The 20,322-nt window shown below is 46.1% G+C and overlaps 6 protein-coding genes across 6 annotated transcripts; 5 read left to right on the top strand and 1 right to left on the bottom strand.

Moving 5' to 3' along the window:
* The first annotated feature begins 292 nt into the window (after nucleotides 1-292).
* On the top strand, nucleotides 293-4,594 carry BDBG_09322 (FRE family ferric-chelate reductase). The gene is made up of 7 exons (XM_031723960.1): nucleotides 293-1,578; nucleotides 1,695-1,735; nucleotides 1,799-2,143; nucleotides 2,208-2,437; nucleotides 2,540-2,595; nucleotides 2,672-2,793; nucleotides 2,870-4,594. Exons 1-7 carry the CDS (start codon nucleotides 1,147-1,149, stop codon nucleotides 4,158-4,160), a joined length of 2,517 nt encoding a protein of 838 aa, XP_031581345.1. The 5' UTR covers nucleotides 293-1,146; the 3' UTR covers nucleotides 4,161-4,594.
* Nucleotides 4,595-4,610: 16 nt separating this feature from the next.
* On the top strand, nucleotides 4,611-6,753 carry BDBG_09321 (uncharacterized protein). Its single transcript, XM_002620251.2, has 2 exons — nucleotides 4,611-5,229; nucleotides 5,340-6,753. The coding sequence occupies exons 1-2, from the start codon at nucleotides 5,214-5,216 to the stop codon at nucleotides 5,831-5,833; spliced, it is 510 nt and encodes a 169-aa protein (XP_002620297.1). The 5' UTR covers nucleotides 4,611-5,213; the 3' UTR covers nucleotides 5,834-6,753.
* On the bottom strand, nucleotides 5,951-7,582 carry BDBG_09320 (GPN-loop GTPase 3 like). The gene has a single exon (XM_002620250.2). The coding sequence runs from the start codon at nucleotides 7,314-7,316 to the stop codon at nucleotides 6,423-6,425; it is 894 nt and encodes a 297-aa protein (XP_002620296.1). The 5' UTR covers nucleotides 7,317-7,582; the 3' UTR covers nucleotides 5,951-6,422.
* A 102-nt stretch (nucleotides 7,583-7,684) lies between these two features.
* On the top strand, nucleotides 7,685-10,156 carry BDBG_09319 (S-adenosylmethionine synthase). Its single transcript, XM_002620249.2, has 4 exons — nucleotides 7,685-7,975; nucleotides 8,050-8,107; nucleotides 8,190-8,217; nucleotides 8,286-10,156. The coding sequence occupies exons 1-4, from the start codon at nucleotides 7,890-7,892 to the stop codon at nucleotides 9,284-9,286; spliced, it is 1,173 nt and encodes a 390-aa protein (XP_002620295.1). The 5' UTR covers nucleotides 7,685-7,889; the 3' UTR covers nucleotides 9,287-10,156.
* A 4-nt stretch (nucleotides 10,157-10,160) lies between these two features.
* Nucleotides 10,161-14,151, top strand: BDBG_09318 (uncharacterized protein). Its single transcript, XM_002620248.2, has 3 exons — nucleotides 10,161-10,618; nucleotides 10,779-11,660; nucleotides 11,726-14,151. Exons 1-3 carry the CDS (start codon nucleotides 10,403-10,405, stop codon nucleotides 13,853-13,855), a joined length of 3,228 nt encoding a protein of 1,075 aa, XP_002620294.1. The 5' UTR covers nucleotides 10,161-10,402; the 3' UTR covers nucleotides 13,856-14,151.
* Nucleotides 14,152-15,458: 1,307 nt separating this feature from the next.
* BDBG_09317 (succinate dehydrogenase (ubiquinone) cytochrome b560 subunit) lies at nucleotides 15,459-18,423 on the top strand. The gene is made up of 4 exons (XM_031723959.1): nucleotides 15,459-15,636; nucleotides 15,696-15,774; nucleotides 15,921-17,221; nucleotides 17,282-18,423. Exons 1-3 carry the CDS (start codon nucleotides 15,597-15,599, stop codon nucleotides 16,357-16,359), a joined length of 558 nt encoding a protein of 185 aa, XP_031581344.1. The 5' UTR covers nucleotides 15,459-15,596; the 3' UTR covers nucleotides 16,360-17,221; nucleotides 17,282-18,423.
* The last annotated feature ends 1,899 nt before the right edge of the window (nucleotides 18,424-20,322 follow it).

Genomic DNA, 20,322 nt, shown 5'->3' with positions numbered 1-20,322 from the left:
TTTTTTTTCCCCCAGCTTCTTTTCACTTGAAAACAATTCACACTCTTTTCTGTTAGCTTTTTGATAGATATATCGCAGACCGCGAGTTTTCCAACAATTATTATTCTCTTCCTGAGTTCCGGGGGTGTCTTATCAGATCCGTTCCTGCCCATTGGCCGCCCCATGCCATGGGTCAGGCGTCCAATAGAGTTTATCTGATGGCGCTAGTGCAGGAACCAGCCTCAATCGATGTTGTGAATGGCTTGCCACTTAATTACCACTCAATCATTAATATAGCAAGGGACTGGACTGGGAGGAACGGACGGCATGATACGCAGAGTGAGGATGGACTGTACTTTTTGGCTGGTTGATGATATTGAATAATCCCTTGAGCGAGGGATTACCACTTTCTTCCTTCCCTCTGTCTTAATAATGAATCGGCGATGAGGGTGGGAAGTTGAGTGGGTCGGCCATTAGTTAGCATAGTCCTGCGTATGTTCCCCTCTCCTCCGCCTTTCTCGCTTGATGCATAATACGACCGCCGGCCCAAGAACTCTTTGCGGAAGATATTAATCCCATGTCAGCTATTTTTATTTGCTATTATTAGTCTCTTTGCGAACTAACCAGAATGCATGTGGGGAAACTGACCAATTTTTCTTTCTTTCTTTTCTTTCTGTGTTTTTTTTTTTTTTTTTTTTTCTTTCCGTGCCGCCCCCGGCTATTTTCTTATCTGATCTTACCCGTCCTTCCGGTTTATCTGATCTGGTCTTTCGATCTTCTCCATCCTTCGACGACGGTCACAAACGGCGAGGGAAGAAGCGAGGGGTCTTTTTATTTCTTATTTTTTATTTTTTCCCTTTTTCCTTCATCTTCTTTGAAATTTCATATGGAGAGATAGACGTTGGGTTTGTGTGTATGTCCCGCTAAAACACTCATTCCTCACTTCTACAGCTTTTTTTGCATGGATATATTTATCTCCCTTTCTATCCCTTTCCAACACCCCCTGAAAACCGCTATGATTCCTTAATATGATGCTCTTCAGCCTACTGCACCTCTCATAATTTTACCGGAATCTTTGCGATTAGGAGAAGCGTCTGCAGCTAGACTACCCCTGCAAAACTACAAATCTATCACATATGCGGGAGTAATAGGGGAATAGACGGAATCATGCACCCACAACGATTCCTCACCCCTCTCCTCATATTCCTGGCATCTGGGTTCTCGCTGGCTTCAGAGATAGAGTCTACTCGCTGCATCCTTTCCATTGCCGAAGCCGTATCCCGCCTCTCTTTTACAGGGTCACTATCTACTCCCCGGCAAATAGATACATGTACCAACAGGCTGCGCACTTACTCCATATACGCTGCGGCGACGCTGTACTGCTCATCAACGGAAATCAGAGACGGACTGAAGGTCCTCGATTATGATTGTGAAAAGGATGGGTTGTATAGGATTCCGTATGAAACTGTTCGGCCAGAGTTGACGGAGCGGTATCTACGTGGTTTGCGAGTGGTGGAGTATGGCGAAGTATCGAGCGTGGAATTGGATGAGGTAGTAGTGGTGTCGTACGATTGGTATGAGAGGGTGGTCAGGACGAATGTCAGTTAGTTCCTTTATTTATTTTTTATTGGGTTTCTAAATATTTGTTGTGTTCCTTGGGAATGGATGTCCAATACTTGAATATAGTTGCTGATGTTTAGTTTATGATGAGACAGCGGGCTTGGGCCTTTGAAATGTGGGCACATCATGCCTTTGGGTAAGTAACCAAGACCTACTTGAAAGGCGCCTCTATTTATCACTACTGACATTGCGGATAAAGGGTTTTTTCTTATTGGTTCTGGGGTATTGTACTCCTATCCGGTATCCTGAATCGGCTCTTCATACACTTTTCTGGCCTCCAGCGGCGCGGTATAAAATACGACGCCGAAGGTCATCCTTTGAATATCGGTTCTAGAAACTCTCTCCTATTTTCCCCTCTCAGACGGTTGCGGCACTGGGTGAGGGCCTACTTCATCATCCCTGCGGCTTTCGGAACTCACCATCAACGGTTGTTTTACTGGTGCTCCATTCCAACACGTATCGAAGCAATTGTGATAGTCCTGTTTTACATCTTCAGTCTCGTCCTCACCTGTGTTGGACATGATGTGTTTAGAGGGAATCTATTGTGAGTTATAATATCGAGCCGTTCATCTTTATTTCCGCTGACCAAAACATCCCGAATACCTTAGCTGGGACGATATATTCTCCCAAATATTTCGATATGTATCGGATAGAACTGGCATAATGTCGTATGCAAACCTGTGTCTTCTCTGGCTTTTCGGCTCCCGCAACAATCCATTTCTGTGGGCAACCGGCTGGAGTTTCGCGACGTTTAATCTTTTCCATCGAGCGATTGCAAGGGTGGCTACGATCCAGGCTATCGTTCATTCGATTGGATACACGGTGCTCACATTGCAAGGTTAGAAAAATTCCCATGTCATTAATCTAGCTAGATTTTCTTTCTTTCTTTTGTTTAGGTTCTTATTTTAACTAACTTGGTCACATTGTCTTTGGTTTGAAGCGAACGGATCGTATTTCTTATATTGGCCCAATCCATGGTGGTATATGGGCGTCGTTGTAAGTTCTTGTATCCTTCTTTCAAATTCCTCTATTAATGCCCTTGAACCAAGACCTGATATTGAACTTCTCACAGGGGACTGTATGCATGTCATTGCTCCTTGTATTTTCATCGATCTGGTTACGGCGGAATTATTATGAAATCTTCCTCATCATTCATATCACCTTCTCACTTATTATTATTATCGGACTATTCATGTAACTCAAATGCCCTACCCTTCCTCCCCAACATTCTCAAAAATAAAAAAAGCCCGATGATGCTAACTTATGCTAGACACACAAGCATCTTCGCAGGCGAGTTCAATCTATACGATAGGTACCTTTGGCCGGTGGTTGTTATTTGGAGTTTGGACAGATTTGCCCGCCTTGCGAGATTACTTTCATGCAATATCCACCTACGGCTTAACAAAAAATCGATTACCTACTCAACGAGTGTGGTATCATACAGCGAAGCGTCTGACATTATCAAACTGGAAATCATACCTGGATCTCGGCATCTGCAGCCTAAACCGGGCCATCATTATTATATCTATCAACCATTACGATGGACAGGATATGAAAGTCATCCGTTCACCGTTGGCAGTTGGTCAGCCATAGGTAATGAATGTGAACACCTTCCTTCCTCTGAGGCCAGCGATTTTTCTTCGGCTAGCACAGCGGTACAATCCGAAACTAGTACACCAAGGGCACCCAAGAGGGCCACCACGAGTGATCTCACAGACGCAAAATACAAACTTGTATTCTGGATCCGACCTTTCGACGGCTGGACCAAGCGTCTCCGATCTGATTGCCTCAAATCACCCAAACAGACTTTAACGACGAGTTTTCTAATAGAAGGACCATATTATGGCCCAATCGAACTCCATACATTCGAAAATGTCATTCTCATCGCCGGCGGCACTGGCATCGCAGCTGCCCTCCCACATATCGAGGAGCATTTACGGCGCACAGAAACAAAATCCCACCATAATAATAAGTTCATTGCACCATCATCGCCGTGCTCCTCTTCAACAGCTCTTCACGCGCCGGAGATCTCCACAGATCCTCCGCGCACGAGAACGAACAACATATCATTCGTCTGGACCACACGGCAAGAGGCGTTTATTCATGAGTTGGCGGCTCGCGAACTAGGCCCGGCGCTCGGGAGAGGGGACATAACTACTCAATTCTACTGCACGTCATTGCAACCGCGCTCAAAATCGCAATCAATTGGCGGCCCCACCTGCAGCAGAGACCTGCAACTCGAGCAAGATACGATGGATGACCGCACCGCGCTCCTATCATCCGTTGACGGTATATATAACCAGGCCGTTACATATGGTAACCATGGCCATACGTTCCCGATTGATATCCATCCCAGAAGGCCGGATATAAGAAATATCATCACGAGAAGTGTGCAGGAAATTGGCAATCGTGGGGATTGTCCTAGAAGCGTTGCAGGGAGGACGGCGATTTTGGTCTGTGGACCGGCGGAGATGGCGGACGAAGCTCGTGTAGCTGTTCATGAGGTTTTGAAGAAGGGGTATAGGGGAGTAGAGTACTTTGAAGAATCGTTTGGATGGTGAGTGAGGAGTGTATATATCCTCTGATGTCTTTTTTGTTCATGTGCAAATGTTTTGGGTGGGTTATGGGCGGCATGGTTTTTTCTCTACTTTTATTCTTGGATGTTTTTATTTTGGGCGAAATATACTATAATGAAATGACTGGTTCTAAGGACCTACTGCCTATGATTAGACGGTTAACTTATATATATTAGTTTTGTATAGAGTTTGAATATATAGATGAATAGACACGCAAATTTAGAACCGTAGAAGAGAGTTCCTGAACATAGGAATGATTTAACCTTTTCATTTAGAGATAAAGCCCTATGTAGGAAATTTTCATCTCTTTCTTCTCTCAAATGGACTAAATATCCCACGCTCGTCCTGATGCCAGAAGTATTAAATAGGAGTCAGAAAAGTTGCAAAGGGGTTGTTTGTCTTGTTGTGTCTGTTTGCACAGTTTGACTGGGAGCTGACATGGAAGCAACGTAAATAATAATTATCAATGATCGCGCTTCCTCCGTCGCATGGCATCGAGTTAACTTAAGAACAGCTTTGCATTTGTCTTCTCGTTTCTCGCTTTGCTTTTATCCGCCGAAATTCATATCCCTTTTATTCCACCACCAGCTAGCTTCCCTTTCCCAGTGCGTTCAAGATCTCGAGATCTTCCCGCTATTAAATCGCCGCATTGACAGCACCATCAGCTTCTGACGCAGTACGGACTCTACGGTGCACGCGTCTGGTAGATTTATGAGAATTAGCCAGTTCATAACCTCTCGAATCGTGTGGACTGCTATCGCAAAGTCTACTTCTTTCTTTGGATATTTCCAAGGCTGTTTGAAAGGAGATTGGAGCTATCCATATATATATCCCATGTTTGCCAAAATATCCATTCCAGCCCACTATTTATTTAAATAGCCTGAGCTGGGAAACGCCCGCGCATTTGAAGAAGAAGCATCGGTTCAATTCGTTCGATAGAAGAAGAACAACAAGAAAATAATATCTTAAGTACTCCGACTTCGGCGCGAGTTCGGGTTTTCCCTACTTTTCGCCCTTATATAACACATATCAGTCATCATGGAAGTGATACAAGGTGCGTTTAGAGAGCCGCGCCTCCCCTTTTGCACAGCTCGCATTTTTCAACGAAGATATCAACTTAAATAGAAAACTAACAATGCGCCAAAACAAAACGAAACGAAACAGAATACGTAATCCCGGCCCTCCAAAACGCCAACAAATACATCCCCCCCTCCATCTCCCTCCAAGCACTCTCCTACTACTCCACCTTCACCACACACTTCCTCCCCATCTCCCAGCAATATCTACAGCCCTACTTCCTCACCCCATTGCAAACCCTCCTAAACTCCCCACCAGACCTCACCTCGCTCCTCGTCCTCTGCCTCCTCCTCTTCATCTCTCTCAGAGTACTCGATTATGCCCGTCGCATCATCACGTTCTGGGTCATGCTGGTGTTCCGACTTGCATTCTGGGGGTCTGTGATTGGGGGCGCGTATTACGTGTATGTTGTTGGGTGGGAGAGGGCGGGGAGGGAGGCTGGGTGGTTGTTGGGGTTGCTTCAGGGGTTTGTGGAGGAGATGTGGGCGAATAGTCTGGAGGCACAGAGACAAGGGCAGGGGCAGACGCCGCCGATATATGGGGGGATGCGGTGGGAGCAAGCGCGGAAGAGGACAGGCTAGAATCGAGCTTGACGGAGCGGGCTTTGGTGGGGGCCAAGAGGGGCTGGTTTTTTTTATGATTGGAATGATACTTTCTTGTTGGGACGATATATTGCTTTTGCGTTTATCGTGTTCTCTGTCGCCTCTTTCTCGTACGCCTTTCACACGCCGGATATATTTATTTTTAATACTATTGGAAAGTTGGATTTGACTTCTTGACTAGCTCTGCAAAGTCCGGTTTTCATTGATTCAGTATGGTCATATTATGTTATTATATACATGGTCTTTTTCGGATTCATTAACTATTCATAGTGCGGATTGCCTTTTGTTTTTTTCAAGCTCAATCCGCTAATTTTTGACATAAACCGGGCCTTCCTGCTGCCGGCACTCGTTTGTCCCCCTTGCTAAGTTTATATAATGGGAAATGTTGTCCCCACAAGATAATGCCAATCCTCTCCTCAGCAGTAGATGGTTCGTCGAATTCAGCCATCGATGGCCTGTCAAACTGTAGGGGGGCGTCCCTCAAAAACTCCCATAAACGGGGGGGGAATGGCAGGGGTATATAAAGATCTGCCGTTCGGAAATTTTTTCACGATCATGTGTCGTGCCATTACTCCAAATCTACCTCCCGCTCATCAGCCGGCTCCCTGGGTTCCTGCGCCTCGTGGAATTGGATCGCATCATCGATATAGCTCAGCACACTACCAATGCTGTCCTCGTCCTGAACATCCAACTTCAGAAATGACACCATGCTGAAGTCGTCAAGCAGCTGGCCAACTGCCCGATTAAGCCGCCTAAACGAGTCACCACTCAGCAGGGAATTTGTAGATGTGGGGTCCTCCGCTGCTGCACTAGCTGCCTCTGCTTCATCCCCACCACCACCTCCCTGATTCTCCTCATATAGCAATTGAATATCCACAGCCGTGAAGCGCTTCAACTCCTTCTTTCCAATCATCCCTTTGACCTGATCCATCTTACTTAGGATATTTACATGTGGCATCTCCAGCATGATCATGGCAGACATGGCGCTCAATGCTCCTGCGAAGAACTTGGCGCGATCAATAACAAAGGTACTCTCCAGTAGATACGCAGCACAGAGCGAAATATTCAACGGCCCTGCGCGGGACAGATGCTGTATTAACGACGGAAGCAGCGGGACATGTGTATACAGCTCGATCTGGCCTGGCATGTCGAAGATGATCAGGTACTCGTCAGTGAGCGGGTCGAGGGCCTCGGTTAGAAAATCAAGGTTCTGGAGGAGGAATTCGAAGCAGTACATCAGGCCGCCGTTGGGGCCTAGGCCTAGTTCTTCCATGACATCTTCGAGGGTGATTAGTTCGCGGATGTCGAGGTCTGGTTCGTAGGAAAAGGATTCTGCGGCCGGGTCGAGGTTGACGTAGAAGCAGCTGCGACGGGTGGTTTGGAGGTGTTGGATTAGGGCGGTGCAGAAGGTCGTTTTGCCGGCGCCTGCAGGGCCCATGACGAGGACGCCGAATTTCGACATGGTGAGGGTGTTTTGTTGCTGTGTTTTCTTTTTTTTTTTTTTTTTTTTTGTGCGGATGCTTGTGCCAAAAGATCGATGGAGGGGCGGCGTCAATGGTATGTAGCTTAAAAGCTTGATATGGGGGATGTTATCATCATGCTAGTTGTATTTCTAGTAGTGAACGGTGTAATATAAATTAATATGAGGTAGCATCCTATCCTATTCTAATACCGCGCATTGGAATAGTCGCTGCAATATTGTTATACTGCTGTACATGTATACTCTCGTTAGATCAAGATTGTTCTTCATCATTATTATGCCAGACACCACCGCCTTCCTAATCAAACCGATTGCACCATTTCTTGGCACTCATCCCGATTTGGCATAGCGTTAGATGTCTTTCCGCCGCCTCCAAAGTTCCCAATTTTTGGATTTTCTTCCATCCTCATCATCTTCTTTTTCTTTTCTCATCCCTCTCTATCTCTCCCCCTCCTGCCCCTCTCTAGCATCGTCTTTGTTGTATCAGAGTCTTGTATTGTCTATTCTCTTTCCTCCTAACTCCTCCTAACCTTCCATTCCCTTCATTCCTTCACAATGGGCAGCATTCAGAACGGCGTTCCCAAGGGAACTTTCCTCTTCACCTCGGAAGCCGTAGGCGAGGGCCACCCTGACAAGATTGCGTGAGTATGCTGTCTCAATTGCGCCTTTTTTTTTTCATTATTCATCTACGATTCATTCATTGACGCTTTCACAGTGACCAGGTCTCGGATGCTGTGCTCGATGCCTGTCTCGCCCAGGACCCGCTTTCCAAGGTAAATCTACCCCTCCGTACTAAAACTTCCGAGGCGGGGGAAAACTCTCTGCTCAAATTTTCCCTAACATGGCTCTAAACAGGTCGCTTGTGAAACAGCCACCAAAACTGGTAGGTTCCATTGACTTAAAATCAGCCCCGCTTGTACTCGTCTGTCCAATATCTTAACCCTCTTTTAGGTATGGTGATGGTTTTCGGTGAAATTACCACCAAGGCCCACCTCGATTATCAGAAGATTATCCGAAACGCCATTAAAGACATCGGCTATGATGACTCTTCCAAGGGCTTCGACTACAAGACCTGCAACGTCCTCGTTGCCATTGAGCAACAATCGCCTGACATCGCTCAGGGTCTCCACTACGACGAGGCTCTCGAGAAACTAGGTGCTGGTGACCAGGGTATCATGTTTGGATACGCCACCGACGAGACACCCGAATTATTGCCCTTGACCCTTCAGCTGGCCCATAAACTTAACAAGGCCTTGAGAGATGCCCGTGTTGATGGCACTCTTCCATGGCTCCGCCCAGACACCAAGACCCAAGTCACCGTCGAATATGCCCATGATAATGGCGCCGTCAAGCCCCTCCGCGTAGACACGGTCGTTATCAGCGCTCAACACAGCGAAGTTATCACCACGGAGGAAATACGAAAAGAACTCCTCGAGAAGATTATCAAGAAGATCATCCCCGCCAACCTCCTCGACGATCGCACTACCTACCATCTCCAACCCTCTGGCCTCTTTGTCATCGGTGGTCCCCAGGGTGATGCTGGTCTTACCGGCCGGAAAATTATTGTAGACACCTACGGAGGCTGGGGTGCTCACGGTGGTGGTGCCTTCTCTGGCAAGGACTATTCCAAGGTCGACCGTTCCGCCGCCTACGTTGCGCGATGGATCGCCAAGTCGCTCGTTAACGCAGGACTTGCCCGCCGCGCCCTGGTTCAACTTTCATACGCCATTGGTATCGCGGAGCCCCTTTCAATATTCGTCGAGACGTACGGTACTTCCTCGAAGACTTCAGAGGAATTGGTCCAAATCATCCGGAACAATTTCGATCTTCGACCCGGTGTCATTGTCCAGGAATTGGACCTGGCCAAGCCCATCTACTTCCAAACCGCCAAATACGGCCATTTCACCAACCAGAGCTTCTCATGGGAGAAGCCTAAGACCCTTAAATTTTAGAGGTCATTCGCTTTTCCCCCTTTTTCCTTCTCGCATAAACGGGACGGTGTCTCACGACTCTTGACGATTTTGCTTTGTTTTCAACAACTCAAAGCGCCATATAGACTCAACAACGAAAGTACTTTCTTCTTCTCTTGTTCATTAATTTCTCTTCGCCATTTTCCCTACTTCCTTTTGCGTGACTTTTTGTTTGCATTTTCGAGCCTCCTCAACTCTGCGGGCTCTGGAAGAAAAATTCAACATATGATACCAATTTCATGATTTCTTTTTGACGGGTTATTCATCACAGGGCGTTTGCGGAGCAAAAGTCTTCAACATCTTTTTCTCCACCAGGCAAGGCAAAGATATATAGAGTGGGATACGACTTAACTTTTCTGTTTGTTTGTGTGCTCTTTTGCAGCTGAGCTCTTTTCCTAAAAGTTTCTATATCTCCTTTGTCTGGGTGGAACGACTAGCTCGGGTCCAGATTCGAGCGTTTTACTTTTCAAGACCTCGCTGGATTCAAAAAGGGGACATGTCATTCTCGGTTTACCACAGTGGTCTTTTATCTTGTGGAAAACGAGACAACAATACTTATAATGTATGTAATCTGAATGGACTGCACATACCCCGTTCATCATCCATCATCATCCATCATCATCCCATGGATTTTCACAGTAGCGAAATGTCCCAAAAAATCCGGGTTACTACGGAGCAGATTATCAAGGCCTCCCGTATTCAGTGTAATCAAATACTCGAAATAAAGTGGGCCATGAAAGAAGAGATCAAAACACATACGGAGTATAAAAAAAGATACTTTAGAAGAGTCCAAGATAGTTTCACAATCCTCCCTCCCCTTTACAAGAGTATAGCAAACCCAGTTGCACCACGTGACTGCGTCTCCAACGCGCGAGTCGCGGGCACTTTGACTGAGGCTCCAAGCCCGCCCAACTTCAACCAACCTCCCCATATTGAAATTATAAGAGTTTCAAACACCATATTTTTCCTCCCTCCTTTCCTGTGTATCCCATTCCTTACTCTATTTAACTATTGCTTGTATATAGAAAGCAGAAAGCAGAAACATAAACATACAAAATACAATTATGCCCACCCAGACGTTGACGCGTCGAAACTGGAATGGCATCATCGCATTCCGGCCCTGCTGCTGCCGCTGTTCTTGAACCGGCATCCCCGACCCTGTTGAACTCGCTCAAGGCGAAGGAGAATAGGAAGGAAGAGGAAACACAAACGGCCCAGCCATTGAAGCGGAGAAAGATATCCCGTGGTGGAGGTAGCGTTATACCCCGGACGGAGACCAAGGCGGCTTTCATTAGCTCTCCGTTCACGATACGGGTATGTATATATTGTTCGAAGCCTTCTTTCTGTCCTCAGGATCAATCGATTCCCCCCCGCGCCGCCCAGGTCCAACTCCCCGGGACAATGCTACGCGTTCTAACCCGTTTTTTAAAAGAAGCTAAATACCGTCCCAGCTAACATAATAAATTTACAATAGCCCCACCCAGACTCTCCCCAATCACGACTACGGCCGCAAGTCAATCTAAAATTAATCCCGATCGCGCTCGTTCCTAGATCCAGATTGCCATTATCATGGCTCGACCCTTGTCCAAGCGCTGTTAAGCGCATACAGTCTGGTAGACTGTTCATTGCGAATATTCCGGCGCTAGATTTGGATTTGCACCAGCAGCAACAGCAGCAGCGCAAATGTGGCCCAGTTGTTCTAGCTGCGCGACTTGCAGTTGATGAAGAGGAGGAGGGGGCGGGGAAGTCGGAGGAGGAATTTTATGTTGTGGAGAGGGTTAGGAGGGGGGTATATTCCGTATGTGCACTGGGGAGTTGGGTAGTAGAGGGGGATTTGATGGTTGCAGCGAAAGGAATGGCGAGGTATAGCTCTCCTTCACCTATGCGAGACTTTGTGGGTGAAGAATTAGTTGGTGACGATAATGGCCAGGAGGGTGGTCGTACCGAGAAACAGGGCAATTGGTTGGAGAAAGCCACAGTTCCTGACCCAGCTGCTACATTTTCTGGGAAACGGAAGGCTATGACGAAAGATGTGACTCTTGCATTTGGCCCGAAGCTTTGCAGGGAGAAGGGGTTTCCGGACCTTAGCACTGACATGAGTGGGTTGAGCTCGACTTCTGGACTTTCCAGCGTACATTGTGATCAGGTTGATGGGAGGGGCTCAATGGGCTTAGAAGCTGATACCCATCATACCATTCTGCGACCGGTGTCTAGCAAGGATACCCAGCTTGATTCTCACTTGCAGGCAATTGGCCTTCCGTTGTGTGAATCTACAGAAGCGAAAGTTACTCAATCTCCCCAGGAACTTTTTGACAACCTGAGGTCGCAGTATCTTGAGGCATTATATATCTCGAAGGTATATTATTTCTGCCATCACCCTGATGCTTTTACTATATAGTTCACTCTGCTGATTCTTTCTAGACTTCGGTGGCATATTTTGCGAAGGGACCCCTTTCCCGAGCGCGGGCTAGTTTCCAATCTCCCAATGAGGAAATTTCAATGAAACCCACAGACCTGTCGAATTTCTACAGGGAGTGCATACTACCTATGAAAAAAATGGACCTCAAATATAAAGACTCTCTTCCAAAAGCGATACAGGATATCCCCATAGGAATGTCCGACGATGAAGTCCCAGCAAATCCAGCAAAACCTCGAAAGCGAAAAGCCAGGAAAGCAAAACTTGGGGAAAATGGATTGTATCCAGAGGAAAGTGATTTGGTTAGAAAGTGGTGGAGAAATCGGAGCCTTTCTGAAGCATCCGTTCCACAGCAGTCATCTAGGCAAGAGGAAGTCAAGCGGCTAATCGGCGACTTACGACTACGAGAGACTCAATTGCAGGTTCTCTTGATTCTCGAGACGATCTCTTTGGAAGCTTCGTACAATAGCAAAGCTGCCCAAGTGTTGTCAGCGGCCGCAGAAACCCAGGCTAGCAAGCCCCAGAAGCGAACAAAGGGGAAAAAACAGCAGGACTTAAATGTGTTGCTTGAATTGCTCGTAGATAGGCTATGCATCTGGCATGCTGTGAGCTTCAGCGACATTCTACTCACCGATTCTGCTAACGGTAAGAGTGAATCAGCCGGTAAGGCAACAGAGAATGATAAGCTTCGCGACTTTTGTACAGAGGTCATCATCCCTTTTTATGCGGGTCGTCTTCCGGATCAGTGTAAAACCATCAGCCGAAAGCTGGGCGGACCTATTGCTATTTCCCCGAGTCGTCCTCCAATTTCTCGATCAAAATCGGGGTCAGCAGCACAGCCCGGAGCCGCGGTGAAGAGGACCCACAGCCAAAGATCACAGCGCACCCTACAACGCGTTTTGACTGATGAGAAAATGGCTTCAAGGAGCAGGGCACCATCGCTCTCGCGTTCCAACACTGTCGCGAGTTTGGACGGGTTGAAACGCGAAAACAGCGAACCACCGTTGTTGTCTTTGATATCAGGTGCACGTGGAGGGATTCAGAAACCAAAGCGTGTGGATAATCGAGAAATTGACCTTGACGCTGTTGCCAAACAGCACGAAGTGAAACTAAAGCGGATGAATTCACTTCTGGAGCAGAAGAAAGAGCTCGATGCAGCCATCAATGCCTTGAGAAAGCCCAACAGGGAACTCGTTGCGAAAGACTTTGCAGAGACTGTAGAAAGACGAGTGTCCACAGGGTCAACAAGAAAATCAAAGAATCCTGTCCGAAACCCATTTGGTCAAGGGGTGCAGGTAATGGCTACCCCTAGAGGGTCGCGGAAAAAAGACTGTAGTGCTGTTGCCGGAGAAAGCTTGACACGCATTAGCCGAGCATTGAGTTCGTCGAATGAGAAACTCGTTCCATCGCCGGCATTGAGTAGTGACATCCAACTCATCCCATCCTCGTCAACACGACCAAGCCAGCTTCCTGGTCGACAAGCTTTCACCTCGCGACGTGGCCGTCACAGCCCGATCCATGAAACACCGACAAAAACATCTACACGACTGTCATCTCGCCCATCGAATGACGGGACTACCGATTATAATGACTTCGATTCGACTCCGCTTCCCAAGCAATCCGGCGTTTTATTTAAGGTCCCCAAGATTCCGGAAACGAACCAACCATTTGGGCAGCAACAAGACATGTCGCCAAGTGCGTTGCGGAAAACGAGATCATATCCCAGCCTCACCCTCGGCGGTAACAACAACGACAGAAACAACAATAACTATAATCATATTACTAACAACCCTCCTGCTATGCGTATCAATAACCCAACCTCCTCAATCCAAGAAACGCCGCCCCGTCCTACATCATCCTCCTACCTGTTGCCCCCAGAAAACAATCATGTACCACGATCTCTAACCCGCGATAATGATAATCAAGATAGACGAGACCAAGAAACCATAATTTTTACTACACCAACAAAAAACACAGCTGCTGTTAAGTCTGTGCCTGGAGCGGGCGGCAGCACTTATCCGACCGCCAATACTAATATTTGTGTAGTAGATGCGACGCCGGAGAAATCTATATATGACCAGTTGGGATGGAATGATCATGACGACGATGATGATGATGAACTTGCATTGCCTTAGAAATATTATCCTTGTAAGGAGTTTGTTTGCGTGGGTGTTTATTTTAGTATTATTCATTTCCCCAGAGTCAATTTACCGCGGGTCTTTTTGTTCATACGCTCGTTTTTACCGTCAAGACCCTTTTCGGCGCACAAACAAGATGCAAACAGCTGGACGGAGTATTGTTGCTCTCTTGTTGTGCTGCCATTTTCTTGCTTTCCCTTTCTTTCCTTTCTTTTCCTTTGGACTAAAACACGATAACATAGACATAGAAAGTGAATGATGAATGAATGAGTTACAGATATATATATCAGAGATGTTGGATAACCTTCAACGAAGAGAAATGAAGGAAGAAAAATTGTAAAAAAGGAAAGGAAATTGACAAAGCCACGAGCTTTCGCGCATGCATTATTTGATAATTTTGCCATGAGATAGGTTAACGCGGCAGTTAGGGCAACGCGGATTGATGGCTCAGCGGAGGAGGTTCATACTGCCAAATTTTCCAGAAGGGCACTCCCAAATAGTTGATAAAACGCTTGCAGTCTCTCGCCTTGCCCGCGCTACCTTTTGCCGTCACAGGTGTGGAAACATGTCCATACTGGAAAGACTAAAAATCCGTTTCAACATGCACATCAAGGTCCGCCCCGGAATTTCGAGCAGAGACACATAGTTTGCTCCTTGCTAATGGCAAGAAATTTATAATAAATTCAGTACTTTAGTCTTTGGAAGCAATACTTAAAATTTTAACAGGAGACGTGACTACTCGATTTAGAGGGAACTTGTAAAGGGCGAAAATTGGTAATATCACACTACTATTACTGATAGGCTGCGCCGGCTTGTGTTGGTGATGAGCTTTTAAGCTTTGTCGCTAAATTTAAGCTTAAAATTAAGGGTCGGATGGGCCCATGGTTGCTGAATCCTGTGGCCGGCTTAGGTGAATGAAATCCGCCCTGACGCAGTTTCAAAACCATGGTAATAAGATATGTATATCTCTAACCCTTTGACGCCAGTCAGTCCTGTAGGAGGGAGAAATCAGAAATGTTGATTTCTTACACAGTGTTGGACCATTAGAGCCTATGAGCTTACTCCTCAGAAGGCTTTTAGAAAGTCGAGTGTTCAACTGAGGAATGGGTTTCAGACTATATGCAGTTCTCGTTGATTTAGGTAGTTAGATATTTTCAGGAAGCGGAGTGCGCCATACATTGCAACTAAACTGATCGGCTATTCACCTGAAATATGTTTATTTCGCGATATCAATAATTCATAAAACAGGGGGACAGATTTGGCGATGGTAGGTTCAGTGTGTGGACAAAAATCGCTTGAACTGGCGATCCTGCCCCTCAGCTTATAGACGTACTACGTAGTATCAACGGTGATCTAATCCGTATCAGAACCAGAATATGACTTCAATTTTAAACTCTGCGAAGTCGGAACCCATCTTCTTTAACTCAGGCTATATCCCATTGTTTGAACGTATGTATATGATATACGAAAAGAGACAACCGCCGGCGAGTAGAATGTGCTCGGGCTATTTCCGCGTCAGGGGTCTATTCTGTACGGGGGTGTTAATTGTGCAGGGTTGAGTAAAAGTAAGCACTGACTTGAGAATAGCGCCGGAATTTGACCGACTCGTAACTTCATAAAACGAGTGATAGCGTTCAGGCCATCCTCTGATTTATCTTTTCTCCACCTCTCTCTCCTCCCTCCAAGACAGTCTCTTTACTATGATAGCTAATTGCCTTCTGCTGCCAACCAACACGGAATGATTTCCCAGAAAATTATGCAGCAGTCGCTGCGACGATGTATGTTGAACTTGGAGAATAGGAGATCAGGGCTCTGCTAATAATACAATCCCTCGCAGCGCATTGCATATTTAGTCGGGCTCTGTTAAACTACATAGTTCCAATCAATTTTACTAGGAGCGCATATATTCAGACGAGGTCAGTCACGAGGAATCCGTGATAATAGATGTTCAACCTCCTACCGTGTCCGCCACTATCAACCCAACCAGTCCCGCAACATCACAACCCGACATCGCCGGAGCACTCGGATTTTCAAGTCAATTCTAACAGCTAAGTTAAACAAGAGAAACCGCATCGTCTACTAAAGCCTCAGAAGATCCCAATGATCTCCTTCGCAAACAGCGTCTCAACCGCCCGATATCGCCCAACCTAACCATCTACCGACCTCAGGTTACTTCCGTTCTCTCCATCCTCCATCGTAACACTGGGCTACTTGTGTCTGGAGGCTTCTATCTCTTCTTTGCTGTATATCTTGCCTCTCCCTGGCTCGGTTGGCACATTGACTCTGCGTCTATGGCAGCGTCTTTCGGAGCTCTCCCCGTCGCTGCCAAGGTGCTTTTGAGGACGACTGTTGCTCTTCCATTTACCTTCCACTCCTTCAACGGCGTGAGACACTTGGTATGGGATTTGAGTTGCGGATTAAGCAATAAACAGGTCATAAGGTCTGGCTGGGCTGTGGTCGGATTGAGTATATCAAGTGCCCTCCTCCTTGGATTTCTGTGACCCTCACTCCTTCGGCATGGAGTTTTCAAATTTCATTTACTTGTATTTACTTATCTCAGCTGATAATAGGCTCTAATTTATATGAATCAAACGCTGGCATATTATTCGTGCGTTTTAAAATAGGCCGTAGTCCTGTTCGTCTCCTTAATTTTCTCCAGATCTGGGTGGCGATGAATAACCTAGACAGTACACCAACAATTGGACCAGAAATCCTACCCTGTGCCATTTTGGAGAACCAATTCTCTACGATGGAAGATCTGCAGTCTGGAGTTCGTGCCATGGAACAAGACCGCCGGTTTTAATTACTCCAGTCGAATAGCAGTTTTCAGCTCGCCAATCAACTTCTGAGGACAAGTTGGACTTTTCGCTATTCCAAGTTTTGGGCGGAAAGATTCCCAACAGACAAGTTTCGTCTTGCCAATGTTTTCTCTCTTTATTATGGGTATCAACCGACCGTGGCCTCAACTCACGGCGGAGAGAAAATAATCCAATTCGAATGGCTTCGTTTCTGAAACTTGAACTTGTTGGCGCATTCCAGGCGATATTTCAAGGAAGCGCCACACAAACAAGAGAATACCATGAATCCTTCCTGTGAATCTCTCTCTGTTGCATATCAACTTGAAAAGTTGGTATAACTCAGGAGTCTGATGAATACTGGTCAAGCCCATGTAAAATCTGGGCAAAAGAAAAGGCTGAGCTGATTTCATGGCCAGTTATGCCTTATGTCCACAGGTGGAGTCAAGCCACCTTCAAATGACTGACGGGATTTCGCCCAGGAAATAGTTCTAAGGCCTGACTTGACTCAGTTCAAGCGTTTTTTGTATGCGCCCGCCTTTGGCTGACTCAAGCCAATTTCTGAGAGGTTTGATCCCCCTGTTCATATCTAAAGTACCCATCCAGGGCTAACTTGAACATTTGACAGCCATGAACATGACGCTATATTACTCCGACACTCCGGCTCCTCCTATACACAAATTGCAGGCCCTATTCCTGTCAGATCTCAAGGCACACACAAGCATTGTCGTACCCCAAAATCACTATCTGCTCTGATTGTGCCCAGAAACTGGGTCGAAGGGAGTCACCATCGCGGAGAAATTCACGTACCCAGCATCAGGGGTTAAACAGAGTTGTTTCTGTTTTGGCTTGCTCAGGAGAATGGGAGCCAGGATTTGACCACCCGCGCCCCATTCGCTTTTCTATTTATGTCATACTCTCTCACAGAGTGCATGGAAGGGCTAGGATATTTTGAATGCTCTGCGTCCGGCGGTTCGCTCTTGATAGACATCATCATGGTGGTTGGGAAATTTAGACCATGAAATCAGTCTTTTTTAGAACTGTTGTTGAATCTGTTTCACAATCTGAATTCAGTGTGCTGAATGGGTAAAGTCATCCCCTCCCCCCATTTTTTTTTTTCATTGGATTCTGCTGCGCTGAGGGATGTACTTTCTGTATTCCTTTTACTCTGGCCTCAGTCACCTTGTCTTCAGCTTTCTTGGAATGCCATTGATGGTGTGACTGCTATCATATGAAGGAGACCACAATCTATCTTGAGGGTAGGGCCACAGGGGGCTAATGAAGCTTGAAGGAAGGCTTGTCAAAGAGGTGCAAGAAGGAAGGATGAATATCATTTGTTTCAAGGCGGGTAGAATATGGGATGAAGCATGTCATCCTCCCACTGTGCTCAAGGCGGTGTTAAGATCCTCACACAGATTTGTTGCAGCTTGTTGAAGTTCTTTCATATTCAGTCAAAGCCTCCAGCCATAAAACTCCTCATTGAGGCTGTTCTCATCTTGGTGAGGAGAGACAGTGGAAGAACATCGAAACAACTTTACTCCAAAAAAGAAAAAGAAGATTGTAGTTTCAATGATGCCTTGACAAGAAAGAGTAGGGCCCTCTTTTATAAACTGATTCCTCCTCTATTGCAATGCAGGAATAAATGCTCATCAGCCAGCACTCTCCCCTCCCTAAGCCAATAAGACCAACCATTGGAGCTCGGATGCTGTGTTCTTTGGCCAGCATATGTCTCAGTTTGCATGATAACTGCTCATTTGTCCTCGATTTGTCCTCGATTTGTCCTCGATTTGTCCTCGATTTGTCCCTTCTTCTTTTACAGATTTGCAGAGGCAGGAAAACATTAGCATGACAAACACACTCATACATGCAAACTGGCATTTGCATACATGATACCACCCGGGCCTGGCGGACTCTGCATGTTTCAAAATATCCGGGCTCGAACCCGCCAAATCGCGGACATCGCCTAGCACTGCTTTCATAAACGCCATGAAGCATCCCGCATATCAGTGGAGTTAAACTATTAATTGCAAAAGCGGCTCGCAATATCCGGCTAGTTCATAGGCAGGGCGGCCACTCTGAGTAGCCATCTGTTGGATTCACCATGTCATTTTCAATCCTTCAGGTCAACAGCAGCGTTCGGGGGGTAACTGAAAAAAGGCAAATCGAGGCTTCTCCTGAAGGTCCAGGCCATTCTATCTTCCTGTATGTGTGATAGGGGGATATATCAGGCAGAGACCATATGCTTTCATAGGCGTTGGCGAAACCTACAGTTAAAAATTTCGGTTTCTGTACACGGGCAGTATCACAAGAACCTTCTGATTAGATATCTAAGCATATCTGCCGGGACGGTCAAAAGTAACGGGGGAATATAAAATAGGGGCAGTGTCATAAAATATCTTTGAGGATGGCACCTGAAGTGGAAGGGAGTGGGAATTGAATGGAGTAGTTCAGAATGATACCATTATCAGCGGCATATTCTCTGAGAACTTCAAGGCTCTAACTCGGGACAACACCTGATATCTATGGATCTTCATTGAGGCCTGATGCTCACTTTTTTTAAAAACCCCGTGTATCTCTCTATCTCCTTGTTATCATTTCCCTCTCCTTGATGAATGAATCATTGGTATTGCATCTATTCCAATCACCAGCCATTGGCACACAAACTCATGATCACCTTCAGTCAATCTATTCATGGACAAGGAATATTTTTACCCTGAAGATGAAAGGATGAAGTTGTTCCACAAAGTAATGTCTATCTACCATGTATGTTTATAGGCCCTGTTTCTCCTCCTCAAGCGTCAAAAGCACTCAAAATGCTCAAAAAAGCTGCAGAGACATTAAGCTGTCAAATGCAGTTGATACCAACCCACTGTCTACTCATAGAGCCAATCCCACCCCCGGATATGTCTTCACCAAAATCAATTTCGGGCGTAACTCCGTGAAATAACTCTAAAACTGCGAACAGCATCACAGGCCACTCCACTGAGAGCACTTTCAGCCACAACTAAACAGTTAGTTATAGTTAGTTCATGCTGATTTGCTCACTCTGGTCGGATTCGCCGGGTATTCGGCCTTCTGGAACTCATGACTTGCAGGGCAGCAGACTAGCAAGGAAGTCGCTACATGGATAGGTAGTATGCAATCTATCGTCCACGGGAGCTGTCTTAGAATAAAGTAAAGCAAATTTGTTAACTTCTGAAAAGTGTGGGGGGATGGATGAGTTGATGAAATACCCTTGCTGACTGACAGTCTGATGGGCAAAGATGATTAGCACCTGGTGCTTAAATGCGATCTTAATTGAACGTAAGGAGTGGAGTGAAAGTATAGATTTAGACTCTCCTTCCTGGGCCTTATGTTGCAAGAAAAAGCAACCCTTGTAATACCCTCATATAGACATCTTTACTAGTTAGTAGCCAAGTTAGTGAACCAGCGCCAGTCTACTCTGTACAGAGAATGTAGAAAAATATGTGCTTAAGCAACATGTCACTGCATCATGTAGGAACAAGACTTCTGTCAACAACAAGCCACATAAATCTTGCATCAAAGACAAAGGAAATAGAAAAGAATATGTACATAGTAGTTACAGGATAGTTAAAAGCTTTCTCCAACAGCTCATGCAGAGTGTGCATCAGTTCAACAACTAAGCTACTTGAGCAACTCACTATCAAC

Source organism: Blastomyces gilchristii (genome assembly GCF_000003855.2).
Source record: "Blastomyces gilchristii SLH14081 genomic scaffold supercont1.39, whole genome shotgun sequence".
Taxonomy (NCBI): Eukaryota; Fungi; Ascomycota; class Eurotiomycetes; order Onygenales; family Ajellomycetaceae; genus Blastomyces; species Blastomyces gilchristii.
This window is presented reverse-complemented; position numbering and strand designations above follow the sequence as displayed.